The sequence below is a fragment of the Asterias rubens genome, chromosome 6, assembly GCF_902459465.1.
Source record: "Asterias rubens chromosome 6, eAstRub1.3, whole genome shotgun sequence".
Classification (NCBI taxonomy): Eukaryota; Metazoa; Echinodermata; class Asteroidea; order Forcipulatida; family Asteriidae; genus Asterias; species Asterias rubens.
Window position 1 is genome coordinate 6233106 of NC_047067.1, and position 20213 is coordinate 6253318.

Consider the following 20213-nt stretch of genomic DNA (forward strand, 5'->3'; position numbering starts at 1 on the left):
GTGGAGAAAGTGCGACTAGCGTGATCAGGTCATGTGACAAATCTAAATTTAGCCATGACGCTCTACGCTAAATTTACAGGTGCATGTAAATGCTAAAAGAGTGTGCGAGACGCGCATATCACATTGGTGGCGCTATTCAATTTTGTGGTTTTTGTTTTACACTTTGTTTTTCTTTTTTGTTGTAAATTGTTAAGATCAAAATAATGGTAAGAAATAAATGTATGATTTTAAATCGAGTTGTGGGTGTAAACTTCTGTTTATTGTGAAGACACACACTGACGGGCAGATAATGAAAGTTCAACATGTTACGGAGAAAATCATGGTTTTAATTTCAGTTATGTCGCAACCAACCAAACATTTTGCTACAAAAAGTTAAATTAAGTTACCAATTGTTATTTAAACAATTTCTTTCAAATCAGACTTCTGTTGATTTGACTCATTTTTAAATAATGATGAAATAAATCATGACAAATCATTGAAAAAATATATGCAAAAAAGTAAAAAACAAGCAAACTGAAAACAATTTGTGTGTGTGTGTTTTGTTCGATCGAGCTGTTCTTCACAAGACTAATGGTTTAAATAAACTAGGACCAACAATACCGGAGAAAAACAATAAATCAATATTGAAAGAAATGACAATTAATATGTCTTAAGAAAATAAATGAAGAGCCCTGCAAAAGGCCAAGTTCATGTCACACCAGGTTTATACTTTACAGATCCGACGCAAGGGTAAACAATATTTGGACATGCTCTGTTTCACACAAAATAATTCATAGTTAAATGTATCGAGGAAGAACCGCCAATGGTTGTGTGCTCCATACACTATACGTTGTATTTATCATGAACTAATGCTGAAAGGTTTGTTTGGTTCAGAGGTTTCTGAGCAGCGGCATCCACAAGTCACCAAATTACCAACTTTTTACCACTTGTTTTGCCATTGCGTCAAGCAGACGAAAAAGTTCAGTTTGGAGTGTTGAAGTTGTCCATCCTGACGAAGCTGTTCAACGAGAGACGGTAAGGGAATTTGACAAAATAATGTAGTTGTGCTGCTTTACTTAGCAATGCAGCATTCATAGGACCAGGAAGTGAAAATACATGTCTAGTTTCCAAAATGTAAAATCCAAACAAACCAGTAGCGATATTTATCAACATACAGGCCTTGATTTTTATCTTTGAGAGGGCGGCGGCCATATCCGCACTTCTATTGGAAATAATAACCTTTTATAGAGTCCGGTTGAAAATTTCGAAGGGGCACCAAGGCCAAGACCAGGGGCACAATGACCACGGCACCCGTATCTTCTGTTTATTTTTTAGCATGTCACTGTGAGTAACAGTCACGTCTCCCAAAAAGGCAATATTGGTGCGGTTTATCTTTTTGATTCGATGTAGATGTTGCTGATGCTAATCGAAAAAGTTTTTCCTAATGGGTCAGGGTGGATTTCACAAAGACACTGGACACTATTGGTAATTGTCAGGGACCAGTCTTCTCATTGGTGTAGGATCTCAACATGCATAAAATAACAAAACTGTGAAATTTGAGCTCAATTGGTCGTTGAATTGCGAGATAATTATGAAAGAAAAAAATATCCTTGTCACACGAAGTTGTGTGCTTTCAGATGCTTGATTTCGAGACCTCAAAATCTAATTATGAGGTCTCGAAATCAAATGCGTGGAAAAATAATCCTACCCCGAAAACTCTAAGTGACTTCATTATTTTTGCGAATAATTACTTTGAGTAATTACCTTTAAAGGCAGTGATGGACACTATTGGTAATTACTCAAAATAATTATCAGCATAACTCACTTGCACGAGTAATGGAGAGATGTTGATAGTATAAAACATTGCGAGAAACGGCTCCCTCTGAAGTGACGTAGTTTTCGAGAAAGAAGTAATTTCCACGAATTTGATTTCGAGACCTCAAGTTTAGAATTTGAGGTCTCGAAATCAAGCATATGAAAGCACACAACTTCGTGTGACAGGGTTATGTTTTTCTTTTATAGTTATCTCGCAACTCCGACGACCACTCGAGCTCAAATTTGCACAGGCTTGTTATGTTATGCATATGTTGCGAACGAGAAGACTGGATTTTGACAATTACCAATAGTGTCCAGTGTTTTTAATAACTCCCAAAAGAGTAATAATCGACCCCTCTATTAACAAAAATCAAGGGTTTGCACTCAGTGTTTAGAATTTCAACACATGTCTAAGCATATGTTTTGTACACCTTTTTCCACACACAAGGAATTTAACCCATGGTTTTAGACTATTGTATGTGTTTGAATGCTAGCAAACCATTTTGAGCAGGTGTAAAATTAATGATAAACATCAAAGCGGTGCATGGTGGGTAAGTTCCAGATCAATTCCAATCGTTCCCTTGCTCACAATTTATTGTCAAAATGAATTATGAGCTTTTGTCAGAGGTGAAAGGTTTAATGTTGAAAGGGTTATTGATACCTTTTGTAGATCAAGTTTTTGGCCGTGAAGTGAATCCATATCCTCTGTGAATGAAGGTGTATGGAATAATACCTGTGGAAGTTTCATCTTCAATCATCAAATTTTGGAGGAAACACAAAAATGAAAATCAGAGAGCAATGTTTTCAGGAGAGTTGCGTATAAGTCCCTTGTGTTCGTATCACCCTCAAATTGTTTCAGTGAATTTGTTTATAACTATCTCAAAAACCACAGTACCTCAGCAAGTAATATTTTAAGGGAAGCTAACCATCACCGATGCAAGTTTTGAGGTGTTTGTTTTGTGTTGATACATAAGAACCCAAAACACCAAAAGACCATTTCAAAATACTTGAAAGTGTTACACAACATATGCAGAGGAAGAATAGTATAGACTTGTTTCCAATCACTGTCAGAGAATGGTGTAGGGAGAGCAATGCCGAAGGTATGGGACTTTTTGAAACTTCAGCGATTGTGTTCCGTATAATATTCTTCAATTAGTAAATTTGTCATGTAAAATTATTTCGTAATGAAAAAAAAAAAAAAAAAAGGGGAAAACCCTTTAATTCATAAGGACTCGGTCATGTGAATGAACTATTCAATTTAGAATAGAGTTCAATAAATACGCATCGGTGGGTCTACTCAACGGGTGAACACCCCAGTGTGACTATACTTCCATACTTCCACGGCACAGCCATGCCCTTTAGGCCACAGACTGTGAAACTGAAAATGTTTGCTTTCAAATAAAAGTTCACAACTATTATTTTAAAAAGGATGCCGAAGTTACGAGCCTTTACCGATAAACAGAGCCAAGTACAATGGATTTGAAAACACACATTTTAAATGCTGATTATTAACTTAGCAAATGAATTTTCTACGTAAGTAGGCCTATTGGCTGTGTTTCATAGAAAATTGTCTTGCTAAGTTGATATTATACCAGGCTGTTTGAATGTAAACATAGGTCACATCGTCTATACTACGTGTATTTTATAATAAGGGGCCACAAACATTTTTCACTGCCTCAGTCTGGTTGCTTTGGATGTGAATGAAAGGTAAACAAGATAATGCTTCTTGATAAAAGTCTATAGTGGGTTTTGAGGTTCAGCTTCCCCCAGTTCAATTCAATTCAATTCAATAATACATTTATTTCTATACTCTCATATGCTGTTAGCTGGTGACCAACTCTCGCGATATGCTATTAATATAAGGTTTATTAATTTTGTTTTTTTTACCCATACACCGATGTGTGTTAGCACTGTATACTCAGTACTTTTCCGAGTCCTGTGAAAAAAATATCACAGGCATGTTACTCGGGTGGGATTCGAACCCACGACCCTTGCAATTCTAGAGCAGTGTCTTACCAACTAGACTACCGAGGTTGCCCGGTAGCTAGAGGTAGTTCGAATCCTATGTTTTGGCAGCGGGTACCGCAACTATATAATAGATGTTAAATTTGCATCGGGGATAAAGATTATTAATTTTGGTTTTTTTACCCATACACCGATGTGTGTTAGCACTGTATACTCAGTACTTTCCCGAGTCCTGTGAAAAATATCACAGGCATGTTACTCGGGTGGGATTCGAACCCACGACCCTTGCAATTCTAGAGCAGTGTCTTACCAACTAGACTACCGAGGTTGCCCGGTAGCTAGAGGCAGTTCGAATCCTATATTCAAAATTAATAATCTTTATCCCCGATGCAAATTTAACATCTATTATATTATAAGGTTCATAACAAAAACTTCATGTTTCAAATCACGAGACGGCACTTCACTTTAAAAAAACAAGTCCATAAAAAACAACTTCAAATGAAGAGTTTAAAATAAAACGATAGTACTTTCCGCCATAAACCCTCTTACATTGGTGAATAAAGTGTACAATGTCTACGGAATCTTGAAGATCATAGAACCATAAAGACACTCTGAAATTTAGTTAAGGTTTACGGAAGCACCATGGTGCTACCGCAAACCTCACATATACTGCAAAGTTACAAATCCTAACAGTACACTTCTCTGAAACCCAATCCGTAAAATGTTTACCTCGTAACATGTTCGTCATTTTTATGCTATTTATGTCACAGTTGTCTGACAAGCGACGCGCACACTAGCTTTTCCGTACCCAATGGAAAATCTTTACAGATAGGCCTCGGGTGGGATTCGAACCCATGACATTCACTCGGTGATTGGGAAAATCAAAACCGCTGCTTTTGATTTCAAATGCAATTATTTCAAACCAGTTCAATGTATATTTTTTGTTCGGTTGGTCACAGAAGCCACAACCATGGCAATGGGCAAGTTTGTCCCGATCGACGGCCTTATATTCAAGTGGATGCTTACCATTTCTATCGTGTTGATGATGGCCGTAAGTACAGGTAAGTTGAGGACCTACTGTTTAAGTCTTTGTGCAAGACGTTGTCATTCACTATCACTACGATCCCCCCTGCACATTAGAATTGCCATCCTCAAACAATGTCATTGTAGTTTTTTTAAAGGCAGTGGACACTATTGGAAATTATTCAAAATAATGATCAGCATAACATTTTTCTTGGTGAGTAATGGGGAGCTGTTGATGTATAAAACATTGTGAGAAACGGCTCCCTCTGAAAAAGTGTAGTTTTCGAGAAAGACGTAATTATCCACGAATTTGATTCCGAGACCTCAGATTTGGAATTTGAGGTTTCGAAATCAAGCATGTTTTTTTCTTTCATTTTCTGAGCTAAAATTGTCACAGGTTTGTTATTTTATGCATTATGTTGAGATATACACGAGAAGACTGGTCTTTGACAATTACCAATAGTGTCCAGTGTCTTTAAGGATTACATTTTTTTAATCGATTTAGAAGAAGAACACAATTCCTCATTGAAAAGCACTACGACAGTGCCAATTTCGTAGTGCAGAAAAAAAAGATAATGCTCTCCGTATCAGTGACACTTCTCCGATCCGCGCCGCGCACAGTACTATCGAACGCCCTCTATCGGTGATGTTATACCAATTCAACATAAACGTGCATCTAGACTACTGTTGATTATGCTACTCACTTTAGTTTTTGTAAAAGTTGATGTCTTTATCAATGGTCCTATCAGCAAACACGAACAAGAGTGTTAATTATCCCTTTTTAAGCACTGAAATACACGTACTTTAATAATAATAATAAATAATAATAATAACCCGTTTTTATATAGCGCTTTTCACACCCGGAGGGCGTCCCAAAGCGCTTCACATTATTACCCCTGGTCACTGGGCCTTAATTCACTCCTTAAACCATCTCAATTCCCTGGTGGGGAGTATGCAGCCTGTGCAACATTAATATGCGCTACTCGGCTAAATCAATCACAAGAACCATCTCTGCCCTCACAGGTACCCATTTACCCCTGGGTGGGGGGAAGCAGTTATAGTTAAGTGTCTTGCTCAGGGACACAAGTGTCATGACCGGGATTCGAACCCACACTCTGCATCAGAGCTTGAATTCGGTGCTCTTATCCGCTCGGCCACGACACCCCTTTAAACTTTAGACAAACATTCAGTTATGCACGAAAGTTACTGGAACATCAAAGAGCTAGGACGTACGCAAGCTGTTCCATGCAGTAACTACCTCCATTTTAGTTTGAGGATATAGCAATGATTAAAACTCGACCAATCCACTTTCATTAAAGGGTTTGGGTCACGAATTGTCTTTTTGTGACTTGTTTTCCTTTTCTCGAACATTACAGCACCTCAGCAGGTAATTTAAGGGAAGCTTTCTATAGACACTGGACACTATTGGTAATAGTCAAATACCAGTCTTCTCACTTGGCGTATCTCAACATAGCCTATGCATACAATAACACACCTGTGAAAATTTGAGCTCGATTGGTCGTCGGAGTTGCGAGAAAACTATGAAAGAAAAACACCATTGTCGCACTAAGTTATGTGCTTTCAGATGCTTGATTTCGCGACCTCAAATTCTAAACTTGAGGTCTCGAAATCAAATTTGTGGAAAATTACTTCTTTCTCGAAAAGAAGTCACTTCAGAGGATGACTTCAGAGGGAGCGTCGCTTCAGAGGGAGCCGTTTCTCACAATGTTTTATAATACCAACCTCTCCGCATTACTCGTTACCAAGAGAGGTTTTGTGCTGATAATTATTTTGAGTAATTACCAATAGTGTCCACTGCCTTTAAATATATAGTGGATGGTATGGATATAAATAATGGTAGGCCTACTCAACGGCGCCGGAAAAAGTGGGAGGTTGACACGCCCATTTATACATAACAAAGTCTCATCATTTACTTTGGCAATAGCGAATGAAGAATTTACCAATAGTGTCCACTGCCTTTAAACCGTGTAGTGTAAATCGTGGACATTTTGTGTTTTGTGTCCTATGTAAAAAGTACCCAAACCCAAATAAAATGGTTGTTCTCCTTTCCAGTTAGCGACTGTCCAACGGACTTAGACGTCAACACAAACAATTTTGGTCAGCCAACTGGCAGGAGTGTTGAGTTCGAAGAAGCTGTCAATCAAACATGCAACCCTGGGCCTAATACCTTGTAAGTTTAATACTAGTTTATTTCTCTTTGTATATTCATCATGAAAAAACAAACAAACCCAAAACCATACAAACAAAAAACCGACCGACCGACCGACCGACCAACCGACCGACCCGCCTGACCGACCGACCGACCGACCGACCGACCGACCGACCGACCGACCGACCGACCGACCGACCGACCGACCGACCGACCGACCGACCGACCGACCGACCGACCGACCGACCGACCGACCGACCGACCGACCGACCGACCGACCGACCGACCGACCGACCGACCGACCGACCGACAGACAGACAGACAGACAGACAGACAGACAGACAGACAGACAGACAGACAGACAGACAGACAGACAGACAGACAGACAGACAGACAGACAGACAGACAGACAGACAGACAGACAGACAGACAGACAGACAGACAGACAGACAGACAGACAGACAGACAGACAGACAGACAGACAGACAGACAGACAGACAGACAGACAGACAGACAGACAGACAGACAGACAGACAGACAGACAGACAGACAGACAGACAGACAGACAGACAGACAGACAGACAGACAGACAGACAAGCAAGCAAACACCAATAAACATTGCCTTGCCGAAGGCAGTCGCATTATTCGCTCCGAAAAGACGCCGCTGTAAACCCACCCGTATACACTGTGCGTGGTGCGTGTAATCAAACCGCATGACCCACCCGTATACACACTGTCACATCGTACGACTACTGTGCACACAAGTCATCCGCACTCGTACCACTAACCGCATGCGGAGGCCGTCGCATGCGGATAGTGTACGGGGGCATCGTGTCGTGCGATGTTACGAATGCGACTGCCTTGAGCAAGGCTACAATAAACACTGCAAACAAGCAAACAAACACACAACAAACAAATAAACAAACGAACAAAAACACAAAACCATCCCCAAAAAGCAAGCAAGCAAAGAAACTCGCAAACGTAAAAGGCACAAGTTCACAGGCGCATTACCATTTCGACCCCGAAAAAAAAAAAACTTATTTAGATCTATAACTATTTTCAATATTGTTCACTTTAAAATGTTTGTACTACAGCAATAAATGACTGCCCGACGACGAGCCTCGTTAAAAATGAAAAAGACGTTAGTATCACGACATCACGAAATCCTTAAAAGAAATGTGTGGTATCTCTCACTATTTCAGATTCGTAATCGGCAGCAACACTGTGACGTGCATGGACGATGATGGCGAATGCTCTTTCACGATTGTTGTACATGGTGAGTCTGACATATTCATTCATACTGAGTATACAACTGTTAATTATAATGAATGATTGTACCAAATGCGTATGTAAAAAAAAAAAACTCGCCATAGTTTTAAAACCAAAAGGGGAGATTTCACCTTAAATTGTTGATAACACGAAAGTATTTAAAAAATATATAAGGGAAAACTTCAAATGCAACTTTTGTTGTGCAAAAGATACATGTTATACATACACGCACTTGTAAATTTTTAATTGCATGTCTTGAAGAGCCAATTAAACATTATAGTCATTGATGGTACAATTTTCTTACTACAAAAATACTACCTGTTTTGTGCACTAAATCCAGACATAGCGCCCCCTGTATTCACCTGCCCTCGAACAATACAGAAACAAATCAGCTACGACCTGTTGCAGCCCAACAAAATGGCAACCGTTGTAGTCATTTGGGACTCACCAATGGCCGTCGACAACACAGGCGAGCCGACCGTGACGTCAACACACGAGCCGGGCGACGAGTTTTCCATTGGCTCGACAGAGGTGGTATACACGGCAATCGACTTGGCTGGTAACTTGGCTATGTGCACCTTTGCTGTCGAAGTGATGACTGCTGGTAAATGTAAGTGGCGTGTCATTTATTAGGCCCTTTTCGAAACCACGTTCGGTTAGGCCCAGGCTTGGGCTCCTTAAAGACGGTGCCTAAACAGAGCCTAAGCCTAGTAAGTCCTGGTTCTCAAAACAGCATTAAATTCAACATTTCATTCAGTTGTCGGCAATCAGGTTGGCTTAGCAGATTATTTCCTTGCTCTCTATGTCTTTAAATGCCGGTGTGGCAGGAGATTCTGTCTCCCGGAGATTCTGTCCCCCCCCCCAACGGCAAACCGTGCACAAACTTATTCTGTGTAGCGCCCTCTTTTGAATCATCCACCTCCAGCCAATTTGCAATAAAGGGGGAAGATTCTCCGGGGCCAGTTTCCCTGTGACCATCGGCGTGTGTCCCGCTTTTTCAGACTGGAGACTTGCATGTGGACCCCCACCTTATACGTTTGTGGGATTTCCCCCTCTTTTTTCACTCCAACATCTAGAAAAATTAACATAAAAAACTGCGTCTTCTTTTAGACGCTTAGACTCTTGTCTCTCATGACAAATAAAGATGATTAATTTCTATTAAAAAAAAAAATATAACAAATTTGATGGGACAGGAATCCGACTGTTATATACACAACCACCGCACAACGCAATAAATAACTGGCAAAACGTCAGGAGTGAATCTTCCTTCATGTGTTGTTACAGCGTATGGAACCGTGCTCAAACACAATGTGGCACCATATCTTTTCTTATTAATTTTGTTTTTACCAATACACCGATGCAAATTTAACATATACTTTTGTTATCTTCTCCAAGATACACCGCCGGCAGATATAATCTTCGTCTACAATAGTGGTGACAATTGTCTCTCAGTCACATGGCCGGAACCAGCAGATAATGCAACAACGGACTACTCAATTTATTATTATAAAGAGGCAAGATTGCAATCTCTGTTAACCAAACAATCTTTACTTGGAGTTCAAAAAAGTGTTGGAAGAGACTTTCAGAAGGAAAAGTATAGAACAGGCAACCAGCAATTCTTAAATTCCAGCTGCATATCTATGAAGAATTTGACAAACTATGATTTACCCTTAAAGCAGAAAAAGTAGCTTAACAAAACAAAATTTTGCTTACGAGAATAAGGTTACCAGCTTAACTACCATGTCACTTGTACATGTCACTCGGACTGGTATCCTGCCCATACCTGCACTGCAGAAAATTGTTAAGTAATATTTTCTGCTTAAAGACACTGGACACTATTGGTAATTGGCAAAGACCAGTCTTCTCACTTGGTGTGGAGCCGTCTCTCACAATGTTTTATACTATCAACCTCACCCCATTACTCCTTTAATACCAAGTGAGGTTTTATGATAATAATTATTTTGAGTATTTACCAATAGTGTCCACTGCCTTTAAAGCAGAAAAAGTAGCTTGTAACAAAACGAAATTTTGCTCACGAGAATAAGGTTACCAGCCAAACTACCATGCCACTTGTACATGTCATTCGGACTGGTATCATGCTCACATCTGCTCTGCAGAAAATTATTAAGCAATATCTTCTGATTAAAGGCAGTGGACACTATTGACAATTACTCAAAATAATTATTAGCATTAAACCTTACTTGGTGACGAGTAATGGGGAGAGGTTCATGGTATAAAACATTGTGAGAAATGGCTCCCTTTGAAGTGCCATAGTTTTCGAGATAGAAGTAATTTTCCACGAATTTGGTTTCGAGACCTCAGATTTAGAAGTTGAGGTCTCGAAATCAACCATCTAAACGCACACAACTTCGTGTGACAAGGGTGTGTTCTTCTTTCATTATTATCTCGCAACTTCGACGACCGATTGAGCTCAAATTTGCACAGGTTTGTTATTTTATGCATATGTTGAGATACACCAACTGTGAAGGCTAGTCTTTGACAATTATCAATAGTGTCCACTGCCTTTAATAAACAGCTTTATGAAATTTGGGCCCTGAAAAGAAGTGATACAGTATAGGTCTAGGTTAAAATAACAAAATATCATGTGTAGTGAAAGACTAGTTAAATATGGTTTACCTTTGATTATTATTTTCAATAATTGTTTTCTCGCCAGGGTGAAAGAAAAAATTCACAAGAACGCGTTATCGTACCCAGTGGCTCGAGCACGTATATGTACGAGGAGTTGTGTAATCTGCGAGCTGGTCAGTTGTATATTGTCGAGGTTGAGAACCTTGTGAACGGAAAGCTCCTAACTGCAATGGCACCTCGTTTTACGAGTAAGTTCCTTCGTCGTGCGAAATTTGCTGTGAATTTTAAATCACATTTTTGCTTTCTGTATTGTATGACTTTTGATTCCTTGTTGCTTTCTTGTACACCTGTACGTGTTATACAGGACTGGTAGAGCTGACAGACAAACCGCAGATAGTGCTCATGTTTTGTGTGAACAACCAATACTATTAAGAAAAAAAACCTTGTGGCTTATAGTGTGATTTAGGAGCAAATGTGACAAATCACGCACCAGCTTTTATAAACAATTTACTCGAATTATGACAGGAGAATTGATTATATTATCAGTACTCTTTCAACATACATAATCTATGTTGTTTATGGTAACCAAATTAATAACCTTTCGAAATCACATTACAACTTAGAAAACTAGAGAAGTTCTCATTATTAAACGTTATGTAATATTTATTATATAATTCGACTCCATAACATTGGAAATAACAATAGGGTTTTGGAATATTCGGGCGTTAAAAAAACCCCGAAGACTCACACTCAGGAAGCATTTTTTTATGTTTTCCCAGAGCCATTGCCCCCTACAGACTTGAAGGCGCTATGGGGTACAACGTCACCTTCTTCGTTGGTACTCTCTTGGAGTCGAAGTGAGCAAACAGTGGACCAGTACGAGGTGACGACTCCGGGAAACAGGGTGCAGTATGTGGCCAGTACCACAAACAGAGTTGAGGTGGACAGTTTGAGACCGGGGACCTCTTACCAAATGACCGTAAGGTCAGTTGTTGGTACGGGGGACAGACTCGGTTACAGTGAGGCCACATCCGCACTAATAACCTCAGGTAAAAATAACGCGGTATTTCTTTTTTTGAAAACTGTATGAAGTTTGTGTTTTATACGATACGTGCATACATAATATGAGTTGGATGTCTGAGCATCTGCAGAATGACGAGACGACGGGGAAAATGACATGTATTTCGGCTGCCTCCTGCTGTCTTAAATAATTTCCTTGTGGGGGTACATTGCTACACTTTGTCAACTTAGACCCACATAAGGAAATTACTCCCGTAAGCTCACATACACTTGTTAACCTTTAGTAAAAGAGTTTATGCAGTCAACTCGGCATTTCTCGTCAGTTATTAAATTAAAATACTTACGACATCAACTGAAAATAATAAATACAATGTACACTATTTATAACAATCTCTATTTGTTTTTTGTGCGTTGAACTAACTTGTTTCAGCTGCTATTCGGGAGTCTGACCTCATCGCATACAACTACACCGAGTCGACTATCAGGGTAGTGTGGACAGCCGTCAGTAAAAGCAGCGATGAACTGAACCCATACATGCTGACCATCGAGCCACAAGATGCCGTGGAGAACTTTCGTACAGTGTTTCACAACTTCAATGAGGCTCAGTTTACTGGTCTCAAGCCAAACACCAACTACCGCATCCAGTTATTGAGCAATCTCGGGTTCCACCTTGAAACCACCCAAACGACCAGTAAGCTAGACTTGTGCACAAATCGTTAATTGTCTGGTGGTCGCGGTGGTAGCGAAACGGCTCTCTCGCAACAGTTGCGAGAGGACCGTAGTCTTGATAGTAAAGTCTTGTTCAGAACAGCGGCTATTTTGCTATCACCGCGACCGACATTTAACGTCAAATTAAGTTTACAAGTGAGCAGATTATCCCAATGGTGCACATGTAGTCTCAAACACTAAATGTATATCAGCAATTTCAGAATGTGGATTCGGACAGTGGGTCTTTCTGAAAGTGTTAAAAAAATCGTAAACGGGAAGCTAAATGTTTGTAAATATTATGCAATACTATAATAATAAAGACTTGTAATGCGCCCATATCCAATCTGCTGGGTGTTCAAAAAGCAGTAGATGGATTGATTGATTGTTTAATTCTTTCAACATTTAATAAGTTGACAAATTTCATGTTTTGGTTATTTCATTTCATTTAAATTTTCACTCCATTTCAGGGCCAGGAAGGGTTAGAAACTTACGAGCAGTTAGCGTACTTGAGGATTTTATCACAATTTCATGGGATCCGCCAACAGAGGGCGACGTAGACTCATATGACGTTTCAATATCGCCCGGCAACCAGTCCGAACCTACCAATATGATGGGAACGAGGTAGGAACCCCGACGAAGTCTGCATGCTGTGAATATTGTTATTGCAACGCAAAGCCCGAGTTTTTGCCAACCGATGTTGGCAAACTATGGAAAGCCATAAATGCAAAATAAAAAATGGATAGATAGTTTGAAGTAATACACAAATATTCAACAATAAGTTGAACTTGTTGGAAACAAATCAACAAATCATACGAGTCAGCTAATAAATCGTTACAAAAATGTAAAACAAATTCAATTTTTTTGTTAAACAAGAAAGATTGTTTTGCTTACATTCGGCCGGCCATGCCAACCGGCGTATGTTGTTATAAACAAAAGAGAGGTCCATGTATCGCCCAACACGATGTTTCATCAAAAGCTAATGGCTTTGTGGCCATTTTACCAATCCCGGTTATAGATTCATAATCAAAAGGCCACAATTCCTTAACATAAAAGAGCGGTCTGACCAACCGTACACACCAAAGAGTGGTAAAATGCCCTGTTCGGCTACAAAGCATGGGAATTTTCCAACGTATCCAATATTATTGGTGATACAACCTCACGACGAAATTATGGAATGATTAAAAAATTAAAAAAAGGGACAACATTGGTAAAAAAGGGGTAAAAAACAAAGATAAACAACAAAACACCAACAACGACAACGACAACGACAACGACAACGACAATGACATTGACAACGACAACGACAACGACAACGACATCGACAACGACAACGACAACAACAACAACAACGACAACAACAACATCATCAACAACACATTTTGATTTCTTTTCTCCCACCAGTTTTGAATTTAGCAGTCTGGTTAACGAGACCGAATATTTCATTACCGTGGTATCCTTGTACAACGACATGAAGAGCAACCCAAAGACTATACTGGTTACCACAGGAGTGACCAAACCTGTTCCAACAGATCCACGTGAGCTATTTATCATATTCTTCACTTAGATAACTCAGATGGGCTCTCTCTTGTGTCCCCCCCCCCTTTTTATGCAATTTGCCAGACACACATACCCGAAGGCCACCTCAAGGTGTGGGCTACAAATCAACTATTTTTTTTTATCCAGGGGCCGTTGCAGCCTATTAAACCCTGGGGCTGAAGCAGGGGAGCCCCTTTTTACAGTAAGGTACAGACCTTTATCACGCTGTCACCATATTGGCCATAATAGTAATGAATGCAAATTCATTGCGCAAACATGGTACCAGACTATTATTTCGTCCAGCCTTAGTTTGGTTACAATGAGTTGGAATGGAGTAAAATCAAGATGGCCACACCGTGATAAATGTCTTACTTGGCAGCCCTGGGCCCAAATTTCATAGAGCTGCTTAGCATAAAAAATTGCTTAGCATGAAATTGCTTGCAGTAACAAGCAATATGCAACAAATGGAAATTTTGTTGGTAATCCTGTTTTTATTAAGGAAGAAATTGCATGATAAGCAAATTTTTGTGCTTAGCAGCTCTATGATATTGGGCACAGGTTGTGGGTTTTGAATGAAACAAGTGACACTGCGACCACTATTATAATGCTCTCGTGTGCCATGAGCATCATCGCTTTGTCACTGCTCTTACTTAGCGTTACAGAAGAGAATCCACTCTAAGAATAGGCCTAATTTGATTTCAACAAATCTTCATCAGCAAGCTAAATATTGTCTTTAAACTTTTATTGTGATTGGATTACTTTACAGTTAAATATGTCACATTGGCGGTCGGGTGTGTCCTTGGTGTCCTTGTTGTGATACAGTTGATTGTCATCGTCATTATATACTGGAAGTACCGAGTAATCTGCAAGGTAAAGTTACAACTAAACTTCAGAAACACCCCCCCCAAAAAAAAAAAAAAAACCAAAAAAAAACCAAAAAAAAAAACCAACGATTACCTGCTCTTTGTGAAACTGTCGTCCTGCTCTATGATCATACAATGTATTGAAAAGTTGACGAATGAGTAGGCAGACTGGGCAAGCCAAAAAACTACAGCATCCGTAAAATGCACAGTACCCTTTAGAACATGACATTGAAAAAGCTCTGGGTGGCGCACTTTATTCTGTTGAACTTCCTGAATTGGTGACACACATGCTAATGGCTGTGCTCGTGCTGATCTTCGCAGTAGGGGCCTATTCCATAATCAAATACAATGGCCAATATAGACTCCGGGGTATAATGCATCATTTCATCGGCACATTTATTCGAAGAAAAAACAAACAAACAAAACCCCCAAAACAACAACATTGACAGCCTCAAACGTCATGACTAGGCAGGCTTTCCACCTTTTTCAGTGACAACTAAATACCTTTTGTCTCTCCGCAGAAAACCTCGTTGAATTCCCACGCATACCATGATACTGACACCGTACGAGGGGATAACAAATATGATGATACTGACACCGCTCGAGGGAATGACGGTGAAGAATATGAAAATACAATGATTGGTCCAGTATCCAGACTTCGATGAGCCCATTCTACTGCAAACAACTATCCGTTGGCAATGTTATGCAACATAAGACCCATACAGACTGTTGAATTACATCTACTTTATTCTTACCTATTGTAAACGTCACTTAAATTCGCCCTAAACAATTTGATGAATTCAGCAGTAAAAATACTCGCAGTGACAGAAGCTAAAGATGCTTAGGTTTTGTAATGAGAATGAAAATTAAGTTCTGACTGTTTTTAAAATAAGATTAATTTGCCACCCCCCCCCCCCCCAGAATAGTAACAGTGCGAAGAAAGTATATTCAAAAACCACAAATGACAACCAGATGAAAAACACTTTGATTTTTACCAAATCTAAAATCTAAATGTAGGCCCCTACCTAAAAGAAACATCTTTACTATGGCCACAGTTTGATGTTGAGTGCACCTTCTTTCTTTTCTTTCAAGGGAGATGGCTGGCCTGGGAGTCATATTCATTGATGTTCTAAACTCCATTTCAAATATCCGGGTGGGGGGGGGGGGGTTCAGGTCACCAACTTGGGGAGGATACTTGTTTTGAGGGGCAGAATTTTTTTTGCACAGCCGTAGAACTGTATGGGCTTACCTGCCAAAAGACATACCACCCATGTTTATCTAAATTGAGAAGAAAGCTAGATAAACGTTACAGATGTTTTCTGTTCGTTGTTTGATAATGTTTTACAAATTAAAGCATAGTTATTACAAAGAAAACTACTTATTCTTGCAAAGTAGTGTACAAATTTTTGGGAAATATACATTGAAACACTGGACACTATTGGTTATTGTCAAAGACCAGTCTTCTCACTTGGTGTATCTCAACATACGCATAAAATAGCAAACCTGTGAAAATTTGAGCTCGATTGGTCGTCGGAGTTAAGAGATAACTATGAAAGAAAAAAACACCCTTGTCACACGAAGTTGTGTGCTTTCAGATGCTTGATTTCGAGACCTCAAATTCTAAACTTGAGGTCTCGAAATCAAATTCGTGGAAAATTACTTCTTTCTCGAAAACTACGTCACTTCAGAGGGAGCCGTTTCTCACAATGTCTTATACTATCAACCTCTCCCCATTACTCGTTACCAAGTAAGGTTTTATGCTGATAACTATTTGGAGTAATTACCAATAGTGTACACTGCCTTTAAATATACAGTGGATGGTATGGATATTATATGGATATAAATAATGGTAGGCCTACTCAACGGCGCCGGGAAAAGTGGGAGGTTGACACGCCCACTTATACATAACAAAGTCTCATCATTTACTTTGGCAATGGCAAATCTATGTACAAATTAATTGTCCGCGCACTATTGTACGTACTGGTGATGGTACTCAATGGAAGAGGTTGATCTTAACAATTATTGTTATTTTACACAGCGCAGAACCATATCGTTGAGCAGAATATTTAACCACTTTCCCATGTTTACACAAATTGTACAATATTGACGACTATATGAACTTGCAACGCGTTTGGTTACAAGCTGTTGTAAAAATAACTCATAATCAACGAACAATAATTAATTAGAAATTAGTATACTTTGTATTGTTTCTTTTGAGTGTTTGCAAAACATTGTTATAATATTACTGAGTCATCATCGATTTCGTTTTCCATTTGTATAAAGCTGACATTGGTTATTGGTAAATCTTCTATTATGATAATTACTTTCAAAATAGTTATTGCATTATTAAGGTGTTACCGTCAAATGTATGGTTGTATAATGGCTTGTGGATATTTTGCATTTTTATGAACTGTTTGAAATGTAAAATATAAGAGCATACTTGTGCACATATATGAGACTGTGAAATAAGACTTAATTTTAAAACGTTTGTGATGTGAAATGATACTGTACAAACCATCCAAAGTCAATTTTATAGTTAAGTTTGGAATGAATTATTTCACTTTTACCAAGGGAATGTGTGGTGAAGAGGTTTTAGTGGTTTAAACCCAACGAGGCCTGGTTCTTGATAATTTTACCGAGACGAAGTCGAGGTAAGTTATCAAGAACCAGGCCTCGGCGGGTTTAAACCACTAGTTAAAAACCGATTCAACTTACTTTGATTCCCATTCATAAATACCTTTTCGGACAAAAAACGTCAACACTTTTGGGTCAAAAAGTACCAACAAAAAATGACAAAATTATAATTGTTCAATGATTTCTTTCAACACAACATCCCTCCAGCTATGAAATGGTATAAAGGCCCTTGAGAAAACAACTCCTTATAAGGAGATTGCTGTGCGCGTCGCGCGTATCGCGTGATGTGGCACACCTGTTCCAGCCGTTGCTCTCGACCGCTCACAACCCGTCATAAACACTGTTAATTATCAAAGGTTTAAACACTCCCACGTGACGCGCTCTCCACCAAGCGAAACTGTCTGAGGTATTTATGAATAATAATTTAATAAACATCGTGTGGTAAACAAAGGTCTCTGAAGATTACACAGCTTACTGGTGAGTAAAACAGCTTTCGTCACATCATTCTAAATCAGTGACTTTTTTATTTCCAGAATATGTACTGGCAGGAAAGATGCATCACTGGTCGATAACCAAGAATGATGTAAAAATGATTGACAATGTGCAACCTCCTTAAAAGAAGAAGTAACTTTCGGGCATATAAATTAGTAAACTTGTGCACTTTTTTAAAAGTAAACCTTTTCCTAAAGACGAGCAGAGTATACTGTTAAAAACCTCGAGAATTCCCAGAGCAAAATTTTATTAAAAAAATAATAAACCGCAAACCAAATATACATAAAAAAATAATGTTGTAAATTTTGGTCCCTTTTGATTGATGACTTGAATGTTGATTCAACAAAAGGTGGACAGTTAACCAAGCGTTTGTTCATTTCGCTGGTTCTTTTCATGCAGCTTCTTTGGCAAACGCAGGGTGGCAGCAGATTTAGCAAGTCAATTTTCATTATTATTTTATGTAGTTTTGAGCATGAGCACATTACCGAGAACAGCCGTCGATTTCACAAAACTCTTCCTAACTTAAGACTAATCTAAGCACTTACGACGAGTCCCAACCCTGCACTGTAGCATGCAGACCTTAAGATTAATCCTAAGTTAGGAAGAGTTACTCGTCCTAACTCGAGATAAGACGAGTCCTAACTCTTTGTGAAATCGACGGCAGCGTCTCATTAATCGTTTGATTTGATGACAATAGCACACTCTATATTATTTTGTTTCACTGACGGTTAACATTTTGCATCAATAAATTGAGGAATTTCTATCGTTCCGAAAGCGCGGCCCTTCCATAGCGGAGGCAGCCTAACTCAAACATATACTTTTTGAGAAAAGCAATTGACACGTAGATTACGTAAAAGAACGAGATGAAAGTGATGTCAAAACAACCGGCGGGGCCAAGCTAGCCTGAGCCGAATCCAAAGTCAAATCCAGTCGTTTCGAAAAGGGCCCAAATGTCGGAGTTGGGCTGTCTTGCCCCGAAAGGACCGAGCGTCCCAGACATACGGTCGACCTTTGAGGTAAACACGACTGCAATAAACACAAGTTTAACCAAAAACTCTGACAGATTATTTTTTACATTGTTGTCTACCTCGCTCTAGCGACTTTAAAATATCACAAAAACGAAGTGAACTTGAAAGGTCAACTTCCTCTTTTTCACTAACGCTACTTTCAAAACCATTCAGTTGTGTCTGCAAAGAATAGGGGGAAATAATAAATTGCAACAGCTTTATATTAAAGGCAGTGGGTGGATTTCAAAAAGAGTTAGGACTAGTCTTATCTCGAGTTAGGACCAGTTACTCGTCCTAACTTAGGACTATCCATGCAATTTGTATACCTCCTAGGACTAGTCCTAAGTTAGGACTAGTCCTAACTCTTTGTGAAATCGACCCCTGGACGCATCATTTGGTAATCTTTGGCAAAGACCAGTATTCTCTCTTTTAGTGTATCCAAGCATTGTGCAAAATAAAACAAATCTGTGAACATTTGGACTCAATTTGTCAAGTTGCATGAGAATTCATGTATTGTATTGTGTTTCATTTTATTCCGAAATTGGAACGGACCCCATAATCCTTGGGAGGGTAACAATTAATGAAGAAGTCATACGGAAAAGAGTGTTCACTTTATAACAAAACATACATTGGTAAAGCTTAATATTACACAGTTTGATTTACTTTTAAAACGGTAAATAACCGTTTACCGTTTTAAAAGTAAATCAAACCGTGTGATAAATGGCTTTACCAATGTATGACTTCTTCATTAATTGTTACGAAATTAAAGCAGGCAACGAAATTAATAATAGTTTCATCAGGAGTGTCCATCAAAAACTCAAATTGATTTCTGTTTCAACATCAAGGAAACAACGACAGAAAAACACCCTTAATGCACAACCGTTTGGGCTTTCAGAGGCATAATAAGACGTGAAAAGGCTGCCGAGTCTTTTGAAATTTGACTGAGAAATTACCTCTTTTTCAAAAACTACGTTACTTTTTATACAAGGAGCCGTTTCCCACAATGTTTTATATTATCAGCAGCTCTTCATTTCTCGTTACCAAGAAAGTTTTTGCTGACAACTTACCAATTTGTGTCCAGTGCCTTTAAACTTGAGTGTTTTATGCCGATCAACTCATCCGTGACCAGTCCAAGTACGACAT

At 39.1% G+C, this 20213-nt stretch overlaps 1 protein-coding gene across 1 annotated transcript; it reads left to right on the top strand.

Moving 5' to 3' along the window:
• Positions 1 to 820: 820 nt before the first annotated feature.
• LOC117291862 (hyalin-like) lies at positions 821 to 15845 on the top strand. Its single transcript, XM_033773800.1, has 13 exons — positions 821 to 1014; positions 4719 to 4820; positions 6856 to 6973; positions 8155 to 8228; positions 8562 to 8831; positions 9617 to 9735; positions 10896 to 11058; positions 11590 to 11859; positions 12261 to 12521; positions 13006 to 13159; positions 13940 to 14073; positions 14841 to 14944; positions 15459 to 15845. The coding sequence occupies exons 2-13, from the start codon at positions 4730 to 4732 to the stop codon at positions 15600 to 15602; spliced, it is 1902 nt and encodes a 633-aa protein (XP_033629691.1). The 5' UTR covers positions 821 to 1014; positions 4719 to 4729; the 3' UTR covers positions 15603 to 15845.
• Positions 15846 to 20213: the final 4368 nt, after the last annotated feature.

Excerpts from the sequence above, each read along its gene's own strand:
- LOC117291862 (XM_033773800.1), top strand. The coding sequence starts at position 4,730 with ATGGCAATGGGCAAGTTTGTCCCGATCGACGGCCTTATATTCAAGTGG. Across the intron at positions 9,736-10,895 it reads CAATTTATTATTATAAAGAG|GGTGAAAGAAAAAATTCACA; the intron begins GCAAGATTGCAA and ends TTTTCTCGCCAG. Across the intron at positions 14,074-14,840 it reads ACCTGTTCCAACAGATCCAC|TTAAATATGTCACATTGGCG; the intron begins GTGAGCTATTTA and ends ATTACTTTACAG.